The sequence below is a fragment of the Oncorhynchus gorbuscha genome, linkage group LG06 (assembly GCF_021184085.1).
Source record: "Oncorhynchus gorbuscha isolate QuinsamMale2020 ecotype Even-year linkage group LG06, OgorEven_v1.0, whole genome shotgun sequence".
In the NCBI taxonomy this organism is placed as follows: Eukaryota; Metazoa; Chordata; class Actinopteri; order Salmoniformes; family Salmonidae; genus Oncorhynchus; species Oncorhynchus gorbuscha.
Genome location: NC_060178.1, coordinates 53,408,852 through 53,427,660, shown reverse-complemented (window position 1 = coordinate 53,427,660; position 18,809 = coordinate 53,408,852). Strand labels below are relative to the sequence as shown.

General features: G+C 41.0%; 1 protein-coding gene and 1 long non-coding RNA gene across 7 annotated transcripts in view; one reads left to right on the top strand and one right to left on the bottom strand.

Annotated features, from left to right (window-relative positions):
* Positions 1 to 2,536: 2,536 nt before the first annotated feature.
* LOC124038076 (mitogen-activated protein kinase 8-like) overlaps positions 2,537 to 18,809 on the bottom strand; it is a 45,094-nt gene continuing 28,821 nt past the window's right edge. For 2 of the 6 annotated variants that reach the window (XM_046353509.1, XM_046353508.1), the window contains exon 12: positions 2,537 to 4,687. In XM_046353509.1, coding sequence (XP_046209465.1) covers positions 4,515 to 4,687 — 173 coding nt within the window. In that variant the 3' untranslated portion in view covers positions 2,537 to 4,514. Of the gene's footprint in view, positions 4,693 to 18,809 lie in introns of all 6 variants that reach the window. The other 4 variants (XM_046353510.1, XR_006839297.1, XM_046353511.1 and 1 more) reach the window with 4 other exon arrangements.
* Positions 14,100 to 17,232, top strand: LOC124038077. The gene is made up of 2 exons (XR_006839298.1): positions 14,100 to 15,455; positions 16,164 to 17,232. It is a non-coding gene; the product is annotated as an uncharacterized LOC124038077 (long non-coding RNA).

The following is an 18,809-nucleotide window of genomic DNA, read 5'->3' as shown; positions in this document are numbered from 1 at the left end:
GTTAAAAACAGAACTCAGGGATTCTTAAGGGATGGGAAAATCTCAAATTTATTTTCACAAATATTTTTCTTAATATTAACAACATTTGAAATATATATTTTCAAATACCGTCCTGACTGGTTGCATCAAGGCCTGATATGGGAATTGCGCCGTCCACGACTGCAAGGCTTTCCAGCAAGTGGTGAGGATGGCCCAGTACATTACTGGGACCGTGCTGCCACCCATCCAGGACATCTACTCAAAACGGTGCCTGAGGAAGGCCTGCAGCATCATCCTCAAGGACCCCACACACCCCAGCCACGAGCTGTTCACTCCCTTACCGTTGGACAGATGGTATCGGAGCATGATGTCTAATACCAAAAGGCTCAGAGACAGTTTCTATCTACAAGCCAGCTGCTGACTGCTCAACACTTGAACTGGACTGACCACCTTCACTGACTCTCCGCATTTCAGCACACACCCACACAGATATACTCACACACATCACAACTTCTACCAGACTTAATATGATTGCTAAATACTTCACAATTTAAACTCTTGATCCCCCATAACACATGTAAATATTGGACTATAAATTGTGCCATCCTGTTTTATACTTATGCTCAAATGTTTATTGTATTCTACAGAGACATTTACTTCATGTTCGTATTCCAATATTTTATTATTTCTAATTGTTGTTGCATTGTAAAGAAAAAACCTAAGTATTTCATTGGATGGTGTATACCATGTGTATCCTGTACATATGGCTAATAAAACTTTAAAGTATCAGTCATCACACCATGTAAAGGAAAAACCTCATAATTCAAGAAAAACAAAATCATAAAATGCAACTAACTGGATTGTCTACCCCGCCAGACACCATAAAAACCATTTAATTTGTACATGTATTGTTCAACAAGTGTTTAAAAGTATTGATAGTTTAATTCTAACAGTATATTATAGAAATGTCATTTAAACTTATTTTTAACTTATTTTATAGCACCATACTGTATAATGCTCCAGGGAAAATTTTGCTAGTATGTTTTTCTTGATTCAGAATATAAAACAACATTTAAAAAGTAAACATTATCCATTAGATCTAAGCACAACAAATATCTCAATAGTTTAACCATATCTTGCAGAACAGTGATATATACAGTTGAAGTCAGACGTTTACATACACTTAGGTTGGAGTCATTAAAACTCGTTTTTCAAACACTCCACAAATTTCTTGTTAACAAACTATAGTTTTGGCAAGTCGGTTAGGACATCTACTTTGTGCATGACACATGTTATTTTCCAACAATTGTTTACAGACAGATTATTTCAATTATAATTCCCTGTATCACAATCCCAGTGGGTCAGAAGTTTGGAAAATTCCAGAAAATTATGTTATGGCTATAGAAGCTTCTGATAGGCTAATTGACATCATGACATGAACTGTGATGTATTTCAAGGCCTACCTTCAAACTCAGTGCCTCTTTGCTTGCCATCATGGGAAAATCAAAAGAAATTAGCCAAAACCTCAGAACAAAACATTTGTAGACCTCCAGAAGTCTGGTTCATCCTTGGGAGCAATTTCCAAATGCCTGAAGGTACCATGTTCATCTGTACAAAAAATAGTACGCAAGTATAAACACCATGGGACCACGCATCCGTCATACCGCTCAGGAAGGAGACGTGTTCTGTCTCCTAGAGATGAACGTACTTTGTTGCGAAAAGTGCAAATCAATCCCAGAGCAACAGCAAAAGACCCTGTGAAGATGCTGGAGGAAAAAATGCATCTCTATCCACAGTAAAACGAGTCCTATATTGACATAACCTGAAAGGCCGCTCAGCAAAGAAGCCACTGCTCCAAAACTGCCATGAAAAGCCAAATTACGGTTTGGAACTGCACATGGTGACAAATATAGAACTGTTTGGCCATAATGACCATCGTTATGTTTGGAGGAAAAAGTGGTATGCTTGCAAGTCGAAAAACACCATCACAACCATGAAGCATGGGGGGTAGCAGCATCATGTTGTGGGGGTGCTTTTCTGCAGGAGGAACTGGTGCACTTCACAAAATAGATGACATCATGAGGTAGGAAAATTATGTGGATATATTGAAGCAACATGTCAAGACATCAGTTAAAGCTTGGGCTTCCAAATTGACAACGACCCCAAGCATACTTCCAAAGTTGTGGCAAAATGGCTAAAGGACAACAAAGTCAAGATATTAGAATAGCCATCACAAAGCCCTGACCTCAATCCTATAGTAAATTTGTGGCAGAACTGAAAAAGTGTGTATGAGCAAGGAGGCCTACAAACCTGACTCAGTTACACCAGCTCTGTCAGGAGGAATGGGCCAAAATGCACCCAACTTTTTATGGGAAGCTTGTGGAAGGCTACCCGAAACGTTTGATCATGTTAAACAATTTAAAAGCAATGCTACCAAATGCTAATTGAGTGTATGTAAAACTTCTGACCCACTGGAAATGGGATCAAAGAAATAAAAGCTGAAATAAATCATTCTCTATACTATTATTATTCTGACATTCTTAAAATAAAGGTGATCCTAACTGACCTAACACCGGGTATTTTTACTAGGATTAAATGTCAGGAATTGTGAAAAACTGACTTTAAATGTATTTGGCTAAGGTGTATGTAAACCTCTGACTTCAGCTGTATATATTTTCAGAATATTGACAAAATATTGACTTTAAGAGGGTTAGCCATCAGTGATGAAGATGACAAGCCACTGATGGAGTTGACAACAAAATACATATTTTTGCATTTAAAAAAAACTTCAATACAAACATTTGTAAAATATAGAAAATGATTTATTTGAAAATTCCCAATAAAAATATAACCATTATATAATATATTTCAGCACTCTGGCGGAGTTGACGTTAGACAAAAATGTGACTGACTGATTTCAATATTGTTTCTTTAAATCTATCAAAAGTAGATCACTTTGCAGACCATGAGTGGTTTTGTTGCACTATATGTAATGAGGACATTAAGAAAAGGTCCATGAGGTGGAGCTGACCCGGATCATTCTTGATTAATTAATGATTGTAGACAAATCTGACGGAGTTCATCAAATCTCCTAACAATTTATTTTAGGAATCACAGTTTTGAGAGAAATATTCCTTTAGAGGTCTAATGCAAAAACTACCTAAGATCCCTTTTCAGTTAATGTTCATTATTGCCGTTAAGAATTTTAAACACTTTTTTGGAGAGTTTGAAATTGCCCCCCTTGGCTACCGAAAAGGACATTTCCAGGCATAGAGACAACATGGAAATTTGTAATATTGAAAATATTTAGAAAATTCCAAAAGCAAATCTTTCCCCTGATAAAATTCCCCTAAATGTAATTTTTAGGATCAAATAATGCAACAAAATAAACATTAAAAATAAAGTTTATCTGCCGGTCAAGGATTGTCCCGACTTTCAAAAATCCCTGAACTGTAAGAGCACTTAAATCAAATCAATGGGGCTGGGAGATTTTCCTGGTCCTGTGACCTGAGGAAAGACTCCTGGCTCCGCCAATAAAACATAAGCAGCCTTTGTCCCGTCCCCTTGGCCCCAACCCTTTGCTGTTTGCAGACCTGTACATACCTATCCAAAACCTAAAGAACTACAAACATTGAAGGGTTAGAGCCAAGTGGGATGGGCCACTGGTTGAAGAAACAAAGCAACAAAGATGGCTAAGTGACAAAGGTATTTGGGCCAGGTTTTTTAATGGTTTAATTTAATGCAAAATAAATGTTTTGTCATACCTGTGGTATACGGTCTCATATAACAAAGCTGTCAGTCAATCAGCACTCAGGGCTCGAACAACCCAGTTTATAATAGAAAATAAATATGTGTTTGTAAGAAAACACTTTCTTATAGGGAAAAGGGGGAAAAGTTCCATCCACTGTGAGATTTGAACCACTATCATTTACAGCATAGACATACACAGCTTGGTGGGACAGAAGCTGACACAAGAAAATAAATAAATATAGTAATTTACAGCATGTACACAATCGGCAATGCCTGATATAAGGGACATAACAAATGAAAGCTGTGCATTTACAAAATAAATAAAAACATTTTTATTTTATTACGGACTCTTAAAGGGGCAATCTGCAGTTTAAACAACAATAAAGCAGTCACCCCGCCACTGTTTTTGGTAAGCAACTTAGGGTTGGGGCTAGAGAAATGTAATCGCTCTGAAATTCATAAACAAAGCTATGGATGCAAGGACTGACCATCCATGATACAGTATCAAAAGTATAATTTTAACCATGTTTTGAGGCTATACACAGTGTTTGTTTACAATTGCATTGTTTTCAAACAATGGAGGAAACACAATGAAATCGTGTTTTGAGACTATACAGAGTTTGTTTACAAACAATGGAGTAAAAGCATTTATATATTATATTCTTCAAGAATCAATTGGTATATATCATTCAATAAAAAAAGCAGGAAAAAAATGTAGCCATCGCAGATTGCCCCTTTAAGTGTTTTAAACTATATACTGTGACAGAAGTGTATGTGTGTGCATGTTATCTGCAGCAGGCCAGTGCTCCCAGAGAGGTGTGGCTGTCCAGGCTGCTGTCCGTGTCAGAGTTCATGGTGGGTTCACTAGGGCCACTGGGGTCAGTCGACATGGAGGATACGTCATTGCCTGAGGAGGAGGACGAGGGGTATTGAGGGGAGCTGTCAATCACTGCTGCACCTGTGCTGCGAAAACACACAGGATGACTGATACACCTGTACTAGGAACTAGCATGCACATGCACAAACAAACAAACAAACAAACACACAGTCCTGCAACATACACACATAAGTCACACACACCATAGGGAGCCAGCAGCCTACTACATTATTCACCTCCCTTCTATGAGTTAGAGGAAGCGCATTTGTAGTTGTTTTGTTTGGAACACAGCCCTGCGTCCGCGCCATCACACAATTATTGTTGTTGTTTACGCAATCCAAAAACGGTCCATTCTAAATCTAAATCTGGGTCAGGTCGTCATCATTTGAAAGCTTGTTATATTGCCAACATCACTAGCTAATTTATATAATATTATCTTTCAGTTTTAGGCTTTCACAAGGCAATTCAGAAAATCAGATCGTAATATTGGTGCGTATAGAATGGCGTCATGGGCATTCAGATGCGTGTTCCGTGGCAAATTGTCTTCACAATACAAGAAACAGGCTCACTCTGTTCAGGACTACCTGTCATGTTTTGTCTTATATTGTCTTGTCATTTTGCTTTTCCTTCTGTTCGTTTTCCCCCTGCTGGTCTTTTTAGGTTCGTTCCCCTTTTTCTCTCTCCCTTCCTCTCTCTCTTCTCTCTATCGTTCCGTTCCTGCTCCCAGCTGTTCCTATTCCCCTAATCAATCATTTAGTCTTCCCACACCTGTTCCCTATCTTTTCCCCTGATTAGAGTCCCTATTTCTCCCCTTGTTTTCCATTTCTGCCCTGTCGGATCCTTGTATATTGTTCACCGTGCTGTGTCTTTGTATCGCCCTGTCATGTCGTGTTTCCCTCAGATGCTGCGTGGTGAGCAGGTGTCTGAGTCTGCTACGGTCAAGTGCCTTCCCGAGGCAACCTGCAGTTCATGATCGAGTCTCCAGTCTGTTCTCGTCATTACGAGTGGAATTGTGCTTTATGATTGATTATTTACTTTACTGGATTAAAGACTCTGTTTTCGCCAAGTCGCTTTTGGGTCCTCATTCACCTGCATAACACTACCCAGGGTATGACGCAATGTCATCTTGTAACTGTACATCAAACATATTGATCATAAACATTGACACTGTATATGACATGAGTTTTATGATATGGAAATGTGAAGTGCACATTTGGACTCAAGGGTGTCTGGCTGCTTGTATGACATCAAAGTGGTATTTATTGTAATCCTCAACGTCTCATCTTTCAAAATACTATGGGTCCTCTTAATTTACAGCATTTGCCTCACTCAGACAACAGAACATTTGCTAAAGTTGCCCAGTTTCTGGGAGGAATGGGGGTAACTTATTGTCACGTGCAGTGCAGTGCTCAAGTTCAGAACTTCTCTCAGTAAAACCCATACAGAGCTGTGGAGAGACATTGAGCTCTGACATCATGTATAGCATGTTCATGTACAGTCACTCCGGTCCAATTTAGGTGCTTAATCATCCAAATCTGCCATTTTTCTTTCATCCAAATCTGCCATTTTCCATGGGTACGACGGTGAAGGGCTACATAAAGTGTTGATTCCCCACTGCTCTTGGTCAGTTTCAGCTACAAACACCACCCCAACATTGGCATGTGCAGACAGAGTCAACTTAAATGGCTTCAGCTTTTTGCTATCATGCCTCTAGCACTGCATCTCAGTGCGAGAGGCATCACTACAGACCCTGATTCAGGTTGTATCACAACCGGCCGTGATTGGGAGTTCCATAGAGCGGCGCACAATTTGCCCAGCATCGTCCGGGATAGGGTTTGGCCGGGGTAGGCAGTCATTGTAAATAAGAATTTGTTCTTAACTGACTTGCCTAGTTAAATAAGGTACAAAAATAAAAAATAAATTAAATGGCGGATTGCAGGCTTAAACATTCTAAACAGTGCCACAAATTTTTCACAATGCTCAAACTAAAACATTTTGTGTGCTTCAAAATGCATATGGCTTATGATATAGTACTGACCTACTATACTAGCCCAGTATAACCAACTATAATTATGCCACACTTACAAACCACCCCAAAATAGGTCAATATAACTAACACATAGCCTATATGAAATCCCTAATCCCTACTACCATTACTACTAATAAATAAAATCAAATCAAATGTTATTTGTCACATACACATGGTTGGCAGATGTTAATGCAAGTGTACGTGTTATTTCTAACATTGGTACCCCAGGTCATCTTAGGTTTCATTACATACAGTTGAGAAGAACTACTGAACATAAGAGCAGCGTCAACTCACCATCAGTACGACCAAGAATATAACTTTCGCGAAGCGGATCCTGTGTTCTGCCTTTCACACAGGACAACGGAATGGATCCCAGCCGGCGACCTCAAAAAACGACTTCGAAAAAGGGGAAAATAATATAATAATAATATAATATATGCCATTTAGCAGACGCTTTTATCCAAAGCGACTTACAGTCATGTGTGCATACATTCTACGTATGGGTGGTCCCGGGGATCGAACCCACTACCCTGGCGTTACAAGCGCCATGCTCTACCAACTGAGCTACAGAAGGACCACAAGCGGTCTTCTGGTCTTCTGGTCAGACTCCGGAGACGGGCACATCGTGCACCACTCCCTAGCATTCTCCTCACAAATGTCCAGTATCTTGACAACAAGGTTGATGAAATCCGAGCAAGGGTAGCATTCCAGAGGGACATCAGAGACTGTAACGTTCTTTGCTTCACGGAAACATGGCTCACTGGAGAGACGCTATCGGAGACGGTGCAGCCAGCTGGTTTCTCCACGCATCGCGCCGACAGAAACAAACATTTTTCTGGTAAGAAGAGGGGCGGGGGCGTATGCTTTATGGTTAACGTGACGTGGTGTGGTCAAAACAACATACAGGAACTCAAGTCCTTCTGTTCACCTGATTCCTCACAATCAAATGTAGACCGCATTATCTACCAAGGGAATTCTCTTCGATTATAATCACAGCCGTATATATTCCCCCCCAAGCAGACACATCGATGGCTCTGAACAAACTTTATTTGACTCTTTGCAAACTGGAATCCATATATCCGGAGGCTGCATTCATTGTAGCTGGGGATTTTAACAAGGCTAATCTGAAAACAAGACTCCCTAAATTTTATCAGCATATCGATTGCGCAACCTGGGCTGGAAAAACCTTGGATCATTGCTATTCCAACTTCCGCGACGCATATAAGGCCCTGCCCCGCCCTCCTTTCGGAAAAGCTGACCACGACTTCATTTTGTTGATCCCTGCCTACAGACAGAAACTAAAACAAGAAGCTCCCGCGCTGAGGTCTGTTCAACGCTGGTCCGACCAATCTGATTCCACACTCCAAGACTGCTTCCATCACGTGGACTGGGATATGTTTCGTATTGCGTCAGACGACAACATTGACGAATACGCTGATTCGGTGTGCGAGTTCATTAGAACGTGCGTTGAAGATGTCGTTCCCACAGCAACGATTAAAACATTCCCAAACCAGAAACCGTGGATTGATGGCAGCATTCGCGTGAAACTGAAAGCGCGAACCACTGCTTTTAATCAGGGCAAGGTGACTGGAAACATGACCGAATACAAACAGTGTAACTATTCCCTCCGCAAGGCAATCAAACAAGCTAAGCGTCAGTATAGAGACAAAGTAGAATCCCAATTCAACGGCTCAGACACAAGAGGTATGTGGCAGGGTCTACAGTCAATCACGGATTACAAAATACAAAAAGGAAACCAGCACCGTCACGGACCAGGATGTCTTGCTCCCAGGCAGACTAAATAACTTTTTTGCCCGCTTTGAGGACAATACAGTGCCACTGACACTGCCCGCAACTAAAACATGCGGACTCTCCTTCACTGCAGCCGACGTGAGGAAAACATTTAAACATGTCAACCCTCGCAAGGCTGCAGGCCCAGACGGCATTCCCAGCCGCGCCCTCAGAGCATGCGCAGACCAGCTGGCTGGTGTGTTTACGGACATGTTCAATCAATGCCTATCCCAGTCTGTTGTTCCCACATGCTTCAAGAGGGCCACCATTGTTCATGTTCCCAAGAAAGCTAAGGTAACTGAGCTAAACGACTACCGCCCCGTAGCACTCACTTCCGTCATCATGAAGTGCTTTGAGAGACTAGTCAAGGAACATATCACCTCCACCCTACCTGACACCCTAGACCCACTCCAATTAGCTTACCGCCCAAATAGGTCCACAGACGATGCAATCTCAACCACACTGCACGCTGCCCTAACCCATCTGGACAAGAGGAATACCTATGTGAGAATGCTGTTCATCAACTACAGCTTCGCATTTAACACCATAGTGCCCTCCAAGCTCGTCATCAAGCTCGAGACCCTGGGTCTCGACCCCGCCCTGTGCAACTGGGTACTGGACTTCCTGACGGGCCGCCCCCAGGTGGTGAGGGTAGGCAACAACATCTCCACCCCGCTGATCCTCAACACTGGGGCCCCAAAAGGGTGTGTTCTGAGCCCTCTCCTGTACTCCCTGTTCACCCATGATAGAGGAAAATATGTTTGAAATGACTAATTATGTATACATTCCAATCAGAAACTGACTAGTCCAAATGCTATAATGTACTGTCCCTCTTGCTCCCTTTCACAATTGTATATAATGTAGTCAGGAAGTTAAGTAACAATGAAGGTCTGTTCTTTAAGTTCATTCAGTTGTACAAATCTCCAGGTGGTGGGAACGGGCCATCTCCAAAATGGTCGGGAATGTTGATTTATGCTGACTGGCCTTGACTTCGTGCTGATAACGCGGAGGCTTGAGAATTAGAGGGGCCCTCTGTTTGTGAAACGGAACGTTTGGAAAACGCTGACGTCATTTTCAGTTTATAACCTGTGGTAATGTGTGTGAGCATTCAGTACTCATCAAGAATAAATGCTGAACTTGTTTTTTAAGACTGGTCTCTTACTAATTCATGCAAATGATAAACTTACAACTTATCATGAATTAGAAATGAGTGCGAATTAAATTGGTTTTGGCAATAAAACATAAGGGAATTTAAAATTCCTCTATCAATTTGGTCCTTCGAAGCCGGATCTAAATATCTTTATCTGTTATCTGAAGGTAATACGCTGAAAATCGTGCACGGACGAGTTTGACTCGTTTTACTAAAGACCTGACCTCTGAATTGAGGTTAACTTAAACAGGCCTGTGTATTATCACAGAGAACAGAGAGAGTGACTAGATACAACGAACATTGCTTTCCCAGTCGGCGATAAGGTCAGTATGTTTTATTCTTGATTAAGGGGGAATGATTTAAATTATCATAGAGTGATTTAAGTTGTTCTCAGTTTAAAAGTCAACTCTACAAATAGGCTATGCTTGGAGCAACATTGTAGTTCAAAGTCCTATAGAGAACAGGGATTACTGTATAGTCCTACAGTGATCACTGTATACGGGTGAAAACTAATGTTAGATTGAGCGATGAATGGACGGGGGGGGTCTTTCCCGGTTTTTAGTAGTCGGTGTTCTTGATAGTGAAAAGTGATCGTGTGGTTGAGGTTCCGTGGGAAGAAACGGAACAGGTGATTTTATGCCATCAGCTTTCAAGAATAGACACTGCAGGATTGGTTTTGGGACTGGCCTCGGTCCATTTGTTTTCGGTCAACTTTACAAGTAGGCTAGGTTTGGAGCGACATAGTTTAAGTTAAAAGGCCTAAAGGAACGAGGATTACTGTATACGGGTGAGTTAAATGTCAGATTGAACAATGTATCCAGCGGAGAGACGGAACAAGTGACCCCATAGATATATAGATCTTGGAAATAGACACTGCAGGTTGGTGGTCCTTATTTTTTAGATTATGGGGAACAATTGAGTTGCTTTTCCGTTGGTCATTTTCAATCAACTCTACAGATTAAGCTATATTTGGGGCGATATTTTAAGTTCAAAGTCCTATAGGAACATTGATCGCTGTATACGGGTGAAAACTAGTATCAGATTGAACGACGAGTGGACGGAGACTCTTGAGACTCGGTCTATTTGTCTTCGGTCAACCCTACAAGTAGGCTGATTTGGAGCGACGATCTTAGCAAAAGTCCTAAAGGAACAGTAATGTATCGTATACGGGTGAGACTTAATGTCAGACTTTAGTAGATGAGGATCCCAATAAAAGAGATATTAACCATAAGGTGTTAAATATTGGAATTATTAGGCGTAAGTAGATAAGGATTCCAATAAAGAGAAATTAACATAAAGGGTTGGAGATTGGAATTATTTTGGGGCAGGAATGTATTATAATGGGTAGTAACCCTTCTAAACTGCTTTCTGAAGAGACGGAAGATTACCGTTATATGAAACAAAAAAAGATAGAAGGAATGTAGATTTCTGTCCTAAATGGGGAAAAGGGTATGGTTTTGACGGACGCCTAGATGTCGAAAAGTTAGAATTCCTGGTAAAACAAATACATAAGGAATGTGGTAATAATGTGAAAAAGAAAAATACAAGATGTTTTAATTGTAACAAAATTGGGAGTGTAACACTCCACGAAAAAATCATCAACAGGTTGTAATTTAACTGTGGGGAAGTCAGAGGCGACAATCGAGTAAAGAAAGGGAACTGAGGGAAAACTTTGGGCGTTCAAATTTGGGCTATTTTCTGTTGTCTAGATGTCGGAGTAACAAATACAATTAACTGTGAAAAAGGGGATAACGGAGAGATACAATACAATTCCAGCCTGCCTGGACGTTATGGCTATTTATGAATCAATTGACATGAGAAGTTTAACACAAAAACAGGGTACGTTAAATGTTAGGGTAAATTAAATTGAGAAGTTCGGTTGGGTTTACTCTGATTATAATTTAAAACTGAACTCAATCGGAATAGGGAATATATATTTTACAAAGGCGGGCAGATTTGTGTCTATAGCCAAGCAACGGAATTGCTAGACACTCAAATGGGGCTATATAGTGCAACGCTTTTGACTATAAATTAGGTAAGAATAGTTTAATCGTGAAAGTTGTGATTGTTTTTCTGATTATTGATGTTTGGTTAAGGTAACGCCAGTGAATTTGAACAAAAAAGTAACGTATTCTAAAAACGATCTGGTTTCCGTTCTCATTGCGGGGAACAAAGGAAAAGTCTTATTTTAAAGGGACAGTGCACGGTAATCACAGTGGTTTGAGTTGTAATTAGACAAGTGAATAACGTATTGGGAATAGAGTTGTAATTAAAATACTAAGTCAAAGACGAGACAGGTATTTAGAGCAAATTGGATTCTAAATGATAACAAAGAGACAATCATGATTTATGCCCATCGAAAAGATTTTATAAAATTGGCGAATTTAGAGATGATTGGTTGGGGTGGTAAATTATAATTCAGAATTTGAACAGATGTGACAAATTAGGTTTGGTTAATCGAACAATAATTATTTACAATTCATTTGAAGTCGCTACGAATTGGCAGATTGAGCGCTTGATGATGACGTCACTAGCGCGACACTTTTGTCACCAGAAAACTGGCAATAACGGAGCAAACTGTATGGCTATTAGAGTGTGTATCGAGGCTTCGAGTAAACCTTTCAGAAGTTGAGATAAAAGTTTTTGTTTATTTGTTTATTGGTTATAGTCAATTTTTGGGTTTGATTTAACTTAGTTGAACAGTGTTTTCTGGCGGGTTTAGGTAGAACTCTTTGTTCCGGAACGGATGAAAGTTACCCAAGATAAGTAAATTAAAGGAGCCATGAGAGAATGCAAATGCATATTTATTAAATATAGGGGATTAAATTACGAATTCCTTACACTGTGAAATGTATGGCATTTGCGGCAGAGAGAAAAAGTAATTCATTGGATAATAATGTTATCGGGTTAATTGTATCTAAAAGTAGCATGGTCATTTAAGTAAACATATCCGTAGACGATGTTTAAAACTTATGATTAATGATTTGAGTCAAAGGGGAATTATCATTAGGTTTAGTTATAGTTCACCTATTGAGTTTCTGATTCGAAATAGCATTAGGGAATGATAGTTAGGGGTGAGGTGGCTCACTTTAGAGGCCTCCTGGGATTACAACTTTGGGGAGAGATAAGCTTTAAAAAGGTCTGCAAATTATACACATGGAACAACTGTTAGAACTGTTTGTTTAGTGCAAGGGTATTTTAGAGGCAGGCTCACATATGGAACCTTATGAGATGTTTTTTTTTATGGGTTTGAATTATACAGGTGACTATTTCTATTCAAAAGATAAAGGGTTCTTTATGCCTAATATGGTATGACCTTTTGACTTTATCATGACTGGCTCCCAAGGTCTGATCAGCCTCGGGGGAGAGTCATTTGTATAATGAATGGGGTCATATTGAGTTACTAGTATTAAGGTAAATTCATTAGAAATGAAGCAGTTTTGGTTGAGGGTTAGAATTACTGTTTGAACCGCAAATGAGAAAGTGGTTCAGGATTCTGTCTTATAACATTAGCTGTGAAGTTTTTTGAATGGGCTATTAGGGATTTGGTATTGTAACAGAGAGAAAGTCATATTTATCATTGAGAATAAATAGTGGAAGATAACATATTTAGAGCCAACAGGGCAGGGAAGAAATTGAGATATTTTTGTTTGGTTTTAACACTCGGTTACAGGAGTGTCAAAAGACGGGAGACATTACCTGTGTAATAGGGGAGGGTGTCCGTATGATAACCAACTTGGGACAGTTTTGGGACTGGAGAAAGGGGATCCCACAAAGGTGGATAGGCTTTCCATGATATGGGGGAAACCTGGGAGCACTGTTGAACTTTGTAAAGGTGATGAAATCCTACTAACCATCAAAACTATTAAGCTCTCTGATGCAGGCACTTGCACCCCCGGACTACAAAGGACCGGGACAGACACGGTGGGTGTGTTTTCTATTAAGGTACTGCCAAAACCGGAGGTCTCAGACGGACCGGGGCCAGACACACTCCTCTATCACCCCTGGACCGAACCTGTCACCACTATGCTAAAAATCCCATTCAGGTAATTAATGTTAGACTATTCAGCTATTGATCAATGAGGCACGGAGACTGGTTTTGATGGTAAGGACAATTTGTGGCTGTCTTATACAGAATGGACTTGCTTAGAATATGCTTCTTGCTAGTCAGGGGGGGAGTCTACAAAATGTTCAGTGAACAATGTTGTACGTATATCCCTAATAACACCAGTCCAGATGGTAGTATATCTAAGGGCCTTAAATGGGCTATCTGCTGAGATGAGGACCATGGCGGGGGTAGAGGAGTCTGACTGTCCACCCTGGTTGGGAGACTGGTTTGGTAAGTATACCGGTATGGTGGTTACTGGATTTCTGACCCTAATTTCTGTATTATTTACTGACTGAGGATGACCCATGTATGTTTGTTCTCCCTGTCGTGAAGGGTGGCATGGTGCCCACCTGATGCTGGATAAGAATAGCTGAGAGGACCAGATGGGTTATAAGAATGCTTTGTTCTGCTTTACTCTGTTTTCCAGGACCAAAGTTTTATTCCACACTTTGCAACACATATTAAACCCATGTTATTGTCGGATAGAATACTGAGGGTCCCCAAGGAGAGGGCTTGTTAGTGAAGGAAGGATTTTTAATATGGTTAGCATCTATTAGATTATACGTTTTTAAATAGTATTATATTTAACAGGAATATAGGACATCTATGAGGAGTTAGGATTATTGTTGGGATTAAGATAGATTGATTAAGGAATTTGGAGAAAAGCCGCTCATAGACATTTTTTTTTCTAAAAGAGGGTCCATGGGTTTGTAGTTCCCATGTAGTTCAAATTTGGAAAACATGAGAAACATACAGAGGAGCCCTCCCACGCACCGCAGAGACCTTGAAGGTGGGAGAGCAGAGAAGTTAGAGGGGGGTGCAGGAAGAGCAAAGATAACATAGTGGGTAAATAAGTTTCTAAATGGGTCAGAATGGGAGCTGTAGATAGAGGAGGTATTTGGCATAAAGGGAATCTACCTGTTTTACCTAAGTCACTGTTTAAATATGCTGCTGTATTGATACATGGGCAAAGCCATGTATCAACAGGGGGGATGGTAGGAATGGTTAAACAGCACTTTGTAGCATATGGAATAACTAACTATTTTAAAAACTTTTGCTCACGGTGTACTATATTGAATTAACTAAGAGTGAAAACAAGAAGTGGTGTTTAACAATAATTGATAAATATACCATTTACATTTACATTTACATTTAAGTCATTTAGCAGACGCTCTTATCCAGAGCGACTTACAAATCAAATGGGTAGAAGTGTTTCCTACATCCTCAGCAGACGCAGAAACAGTGGCTAGAGCATTATGTCAGGAGATAATTCCGCGATTTGGATTACCAGAAGTAATTGAGCATATAGGTCAGAAATTGGATATAAATATGAAGAAACATAGTTCTTATCACCCCCAAAGCGCTGGCCTTATCGAGAACATGAATCGATCGGTAAAAGGTCGATTAAGGAAAACACACCTAAGTACTGGAATGAACGGGATAAAATGCCTGCCCATAGTGTTAATGACTATTAGAATAACCCCTGATAGGGAGGGGCTATCTCCATTTGAGAAGGTTTTTGGTAGACCCTATAGAATGCCCCAATTAGGGCGATTAGAAATAGAAAGCAGTATGGTGGGACACATGAGGAGGTTGTTCATTAATCAAACACGTATGTCAAAAGTTTTATGCCCAGCAGGAGAATTAGAGGGAGGTGGCACACGACATTCAACCAGGAGACTGGATCTGGATCCAATCATTGAAGAAAAAAAACTGGAAGCAGCCTCGGTGGGAGGGACCATTCCAAGTACTACTGGTGACTGCCTTCGCGGTGAGAATAGCCGAAAGAGCTACCTGGGTACATGTCACACATTGTAAGAGGGCGGGTCATACTGGCACTGTCGAACGGTCGCAGGAGTAGGAGAGGAACCGTGACCCATATGGAACGGGGGTCAAACTCCTTCTGAAGATTCCCTATACCTGACCTTTCCCCAGCTGTGAGCGTTCATAGAAGTGGAGTGATGGCTTGGCCTCTTGCTGTTGATATGTTCTCGGGGAGAGGGTGGGGCTTCACGTGTGCACTGACTGTCCTGAGCTGTTTTATTGTGGGGGCCATATTCCTGATTCACCATGATCCCCCGGAAAGTGCCAAAGAGGATAATTTGACTCATGTGCTAGATGAGGGAAATGGGATGTTACCTAAGATTCTCTGAAGGTCACTGAAACAAAATAGTAAGGAAGTGAGGGTGGAATTGGGCAAGGATCTCTCAGTAGAATTTTGTGTAGATCAATTGGGGTCATTCACCCCTTGGCAGTCTAGAACCATGGGACTCTATGGGAAGTATTTGTGTAAATCACCGTGTAAGTCGTGGAGCCAGGTCATAGCTCACACTGAAAGGGATGGCTATGTAAACCCATACACTCAATTTGGGACCAGGTAAAGTATAGTAAGGGAATGGCATGTATGGTAAAGCTGTTCATGAAAGCAGGAATGCCAAGTAATGATAGCTGTATTGATTTACACTATTTATATCCCCAGGTTCCATTTAAATCAAGACTTCCTCCCTTTACCGTGACGAGAGGAGAATATTACTGTTTGGCCAGATACAGTACACACGGGAAATACGTGGGGGAAGTTGGTACCTGCAATAAGACAGAGAATATTACCACTGACGAGACCATGTCTGATTTGACAGGCTGGTTGAACTCTGGAGATTTCAAAATGTTGAAGGTGGCCAGGGCTGACATCTGGTGGTTGTGCGGGGGAATGAATTTGTGGTCGGTATTACCGACTGATTGGACTGGGCTATGCGCTCTAGTACATTTAGGAATGCCTTTTACACTCATACAACACCAAGACGTGAAGTTAGCCAAAACCAGAGAGATGCTCCATCTGGATCTTTTGACGACAGAGTATATATATTGATAACATTGGTGTTCCACGAGGTGCGTAATTATAGTTATGGTAATCAACAGCGCTTTAGCAGGAATACCAAAGGTGTTGTTAAAGGTTTTGTAGAACAGACTGACGCAACCAGCTGGAAGACCTGACAGAATAGAATTGCATAGGATAAAAGGAGGAAGTGGGCGTGGTAATCAGGACCATGTCTTACATCCCGGGTGGCACGGCTCCGGACGAATCAGTGCCCGAAGCCTCAGCTGGTTTGACCACCCTGGCTCACGGGTTGGCAGAAACTCTGGGGTGGATACTTCTCTGAACTAAATTGGGTAGACAGTATTTATGGAAAAATGTGGTGTTTTGGGCTGTATCAACCTGTATGACTGTATTAATTTTATGCGGCTGTTGTCTAATTCCCTGTGTGCGAGGCCTTGTTTCCAGGACTCTGGAAAGATCAATGACCCAACGGATGGTGCGTTATGGGCCGATTCCAGATTCTGACCTGTGTAGGACTGGAGGCATGTCTACAGAGGAAGTGGACGAATCCGGATCTGTCATTTGTGGGGAATTTATGTTTGATGAGAATAGTGTTGACATGAAGGGGAATTAGATTGTAATTTGTTTCAATGATTAAACTGTTTTTTTGATGAAGATTGTAAAAAGAAAAACAAAAAAGAATCCTGGAAGGAAGAGTTATGATTCTGATGTAGATTTAAAACAGTTGGAGTTAAGGTTAGAATTGATTAATGAAATGTGGAGAGTTGGATAAACATTTATAATTGATTTGTTGATTATTTGTCTATTCATATGATAATCTGATAAACCTCTATAAAAAGGTTAGATAAGTTCGTTTATACTTTCATTTTTTATGATTAAATAAAACTAGATGTAGAATTGAATGTATAATATTTGATCAAAGGGAGGATTGATAGAGGAAAATATGTTTGAAATGACTAATTATGTATACATTCCAATCAGAAACTGACTAGTCCAAATGCTATAATGTACTGTCCCTCTTGCTCCCTTTCACAATTGTATATAATGTAGTCAGGAAGTTAAGTAACAATGAAGGTCTGTTCTTTAAGTTCATTCAGTTGTACAAATCTCCAGGTGGTGGGAACGGGCCATCTCCAAAATGGTCGGGAATGTTGATTTATGCTGACTGGCCTTGACTTCGTGCTGATAACGCGGAGGCTTGAGAATTAGAGGGGCCCTCTGTTTGTGAAACGGAACGTTTGGAAAACGCTGACGTCATTTTCAGTTTATAACCTGTGGTAATGTGTGTGAGCATTCAGTACTCATCAAGAATAAATGCTGAACTTGTTTTTTAAGACTGGTCTCTTACTAATTCATGCAAATGATAAACTTACAACTTATCATGAATTAGAAATGAGTGCGAATTAAATTGGTTTTGGCAATAAAACATAAGGGAATTTAAAATTCCTCTATCAACCCATGACTGCGTGGCCACGCACGCCTCCAACTCAATCATAAAGTTTGCGGACGACACAACAGTGGTAGGATTGATTACCAACAACGACGAGACGGCCTACAAGGAGGAGGTGAGGGCCCTCGTTGTCAGGAAAATAACCTCACACTCAACGTCAACAAAACTAAGGAGATGATGTGGACGTCAGGAAACAGCAGAGGGAACACCCCCCTATCCACATCGATGGAACAGTGGTGGAGAGGGTAGTAGGTTTTAAGTTCCTCGGCGTACACATCACAGACAAACTGAATTGGTCCACCCACACAGACAGCATCGTGAAGAAGGCGCAGCAGCGCCTCTTCAAACCTCAGGAGGCTGAAGAAATCCGGCTTGTCACCAAAAGCACTCACAATCTTCTACAGATGCACAATTGAGAGCATCCTGTCGGGCTGTATCACCGCCTGGTACGGCAACTGCTCCGCCCACAACCGTAAGGCACTCCAGAGGGTAGTGAGGTCTGCACAACGCATCACCGGGGGCAAACTACCTGCCCTCCAGGACACCTACACCACCCGATGTCACAGGAAGGCCATAAAGATCATCAAGGGCAACAACCACCCGAGCCACTGCCTGTTCACCCTGCTATCATCCAGAAGGCGAGGTCAGTACAGGTGCATCAAAGCTGGGACCGAGGGACTGAAAAACAGCTTCTATCTCAAGGCCATCAGACTGTTAAACAGCCATCACTAACATTGAGTGGCTGCTGCCAACACACTGACTCAACTCCAGCCACTTTAATAATGGGAATTGATGGGAAATGTAAAATATATCACTAGCCACTTTAAACAACGCTACCT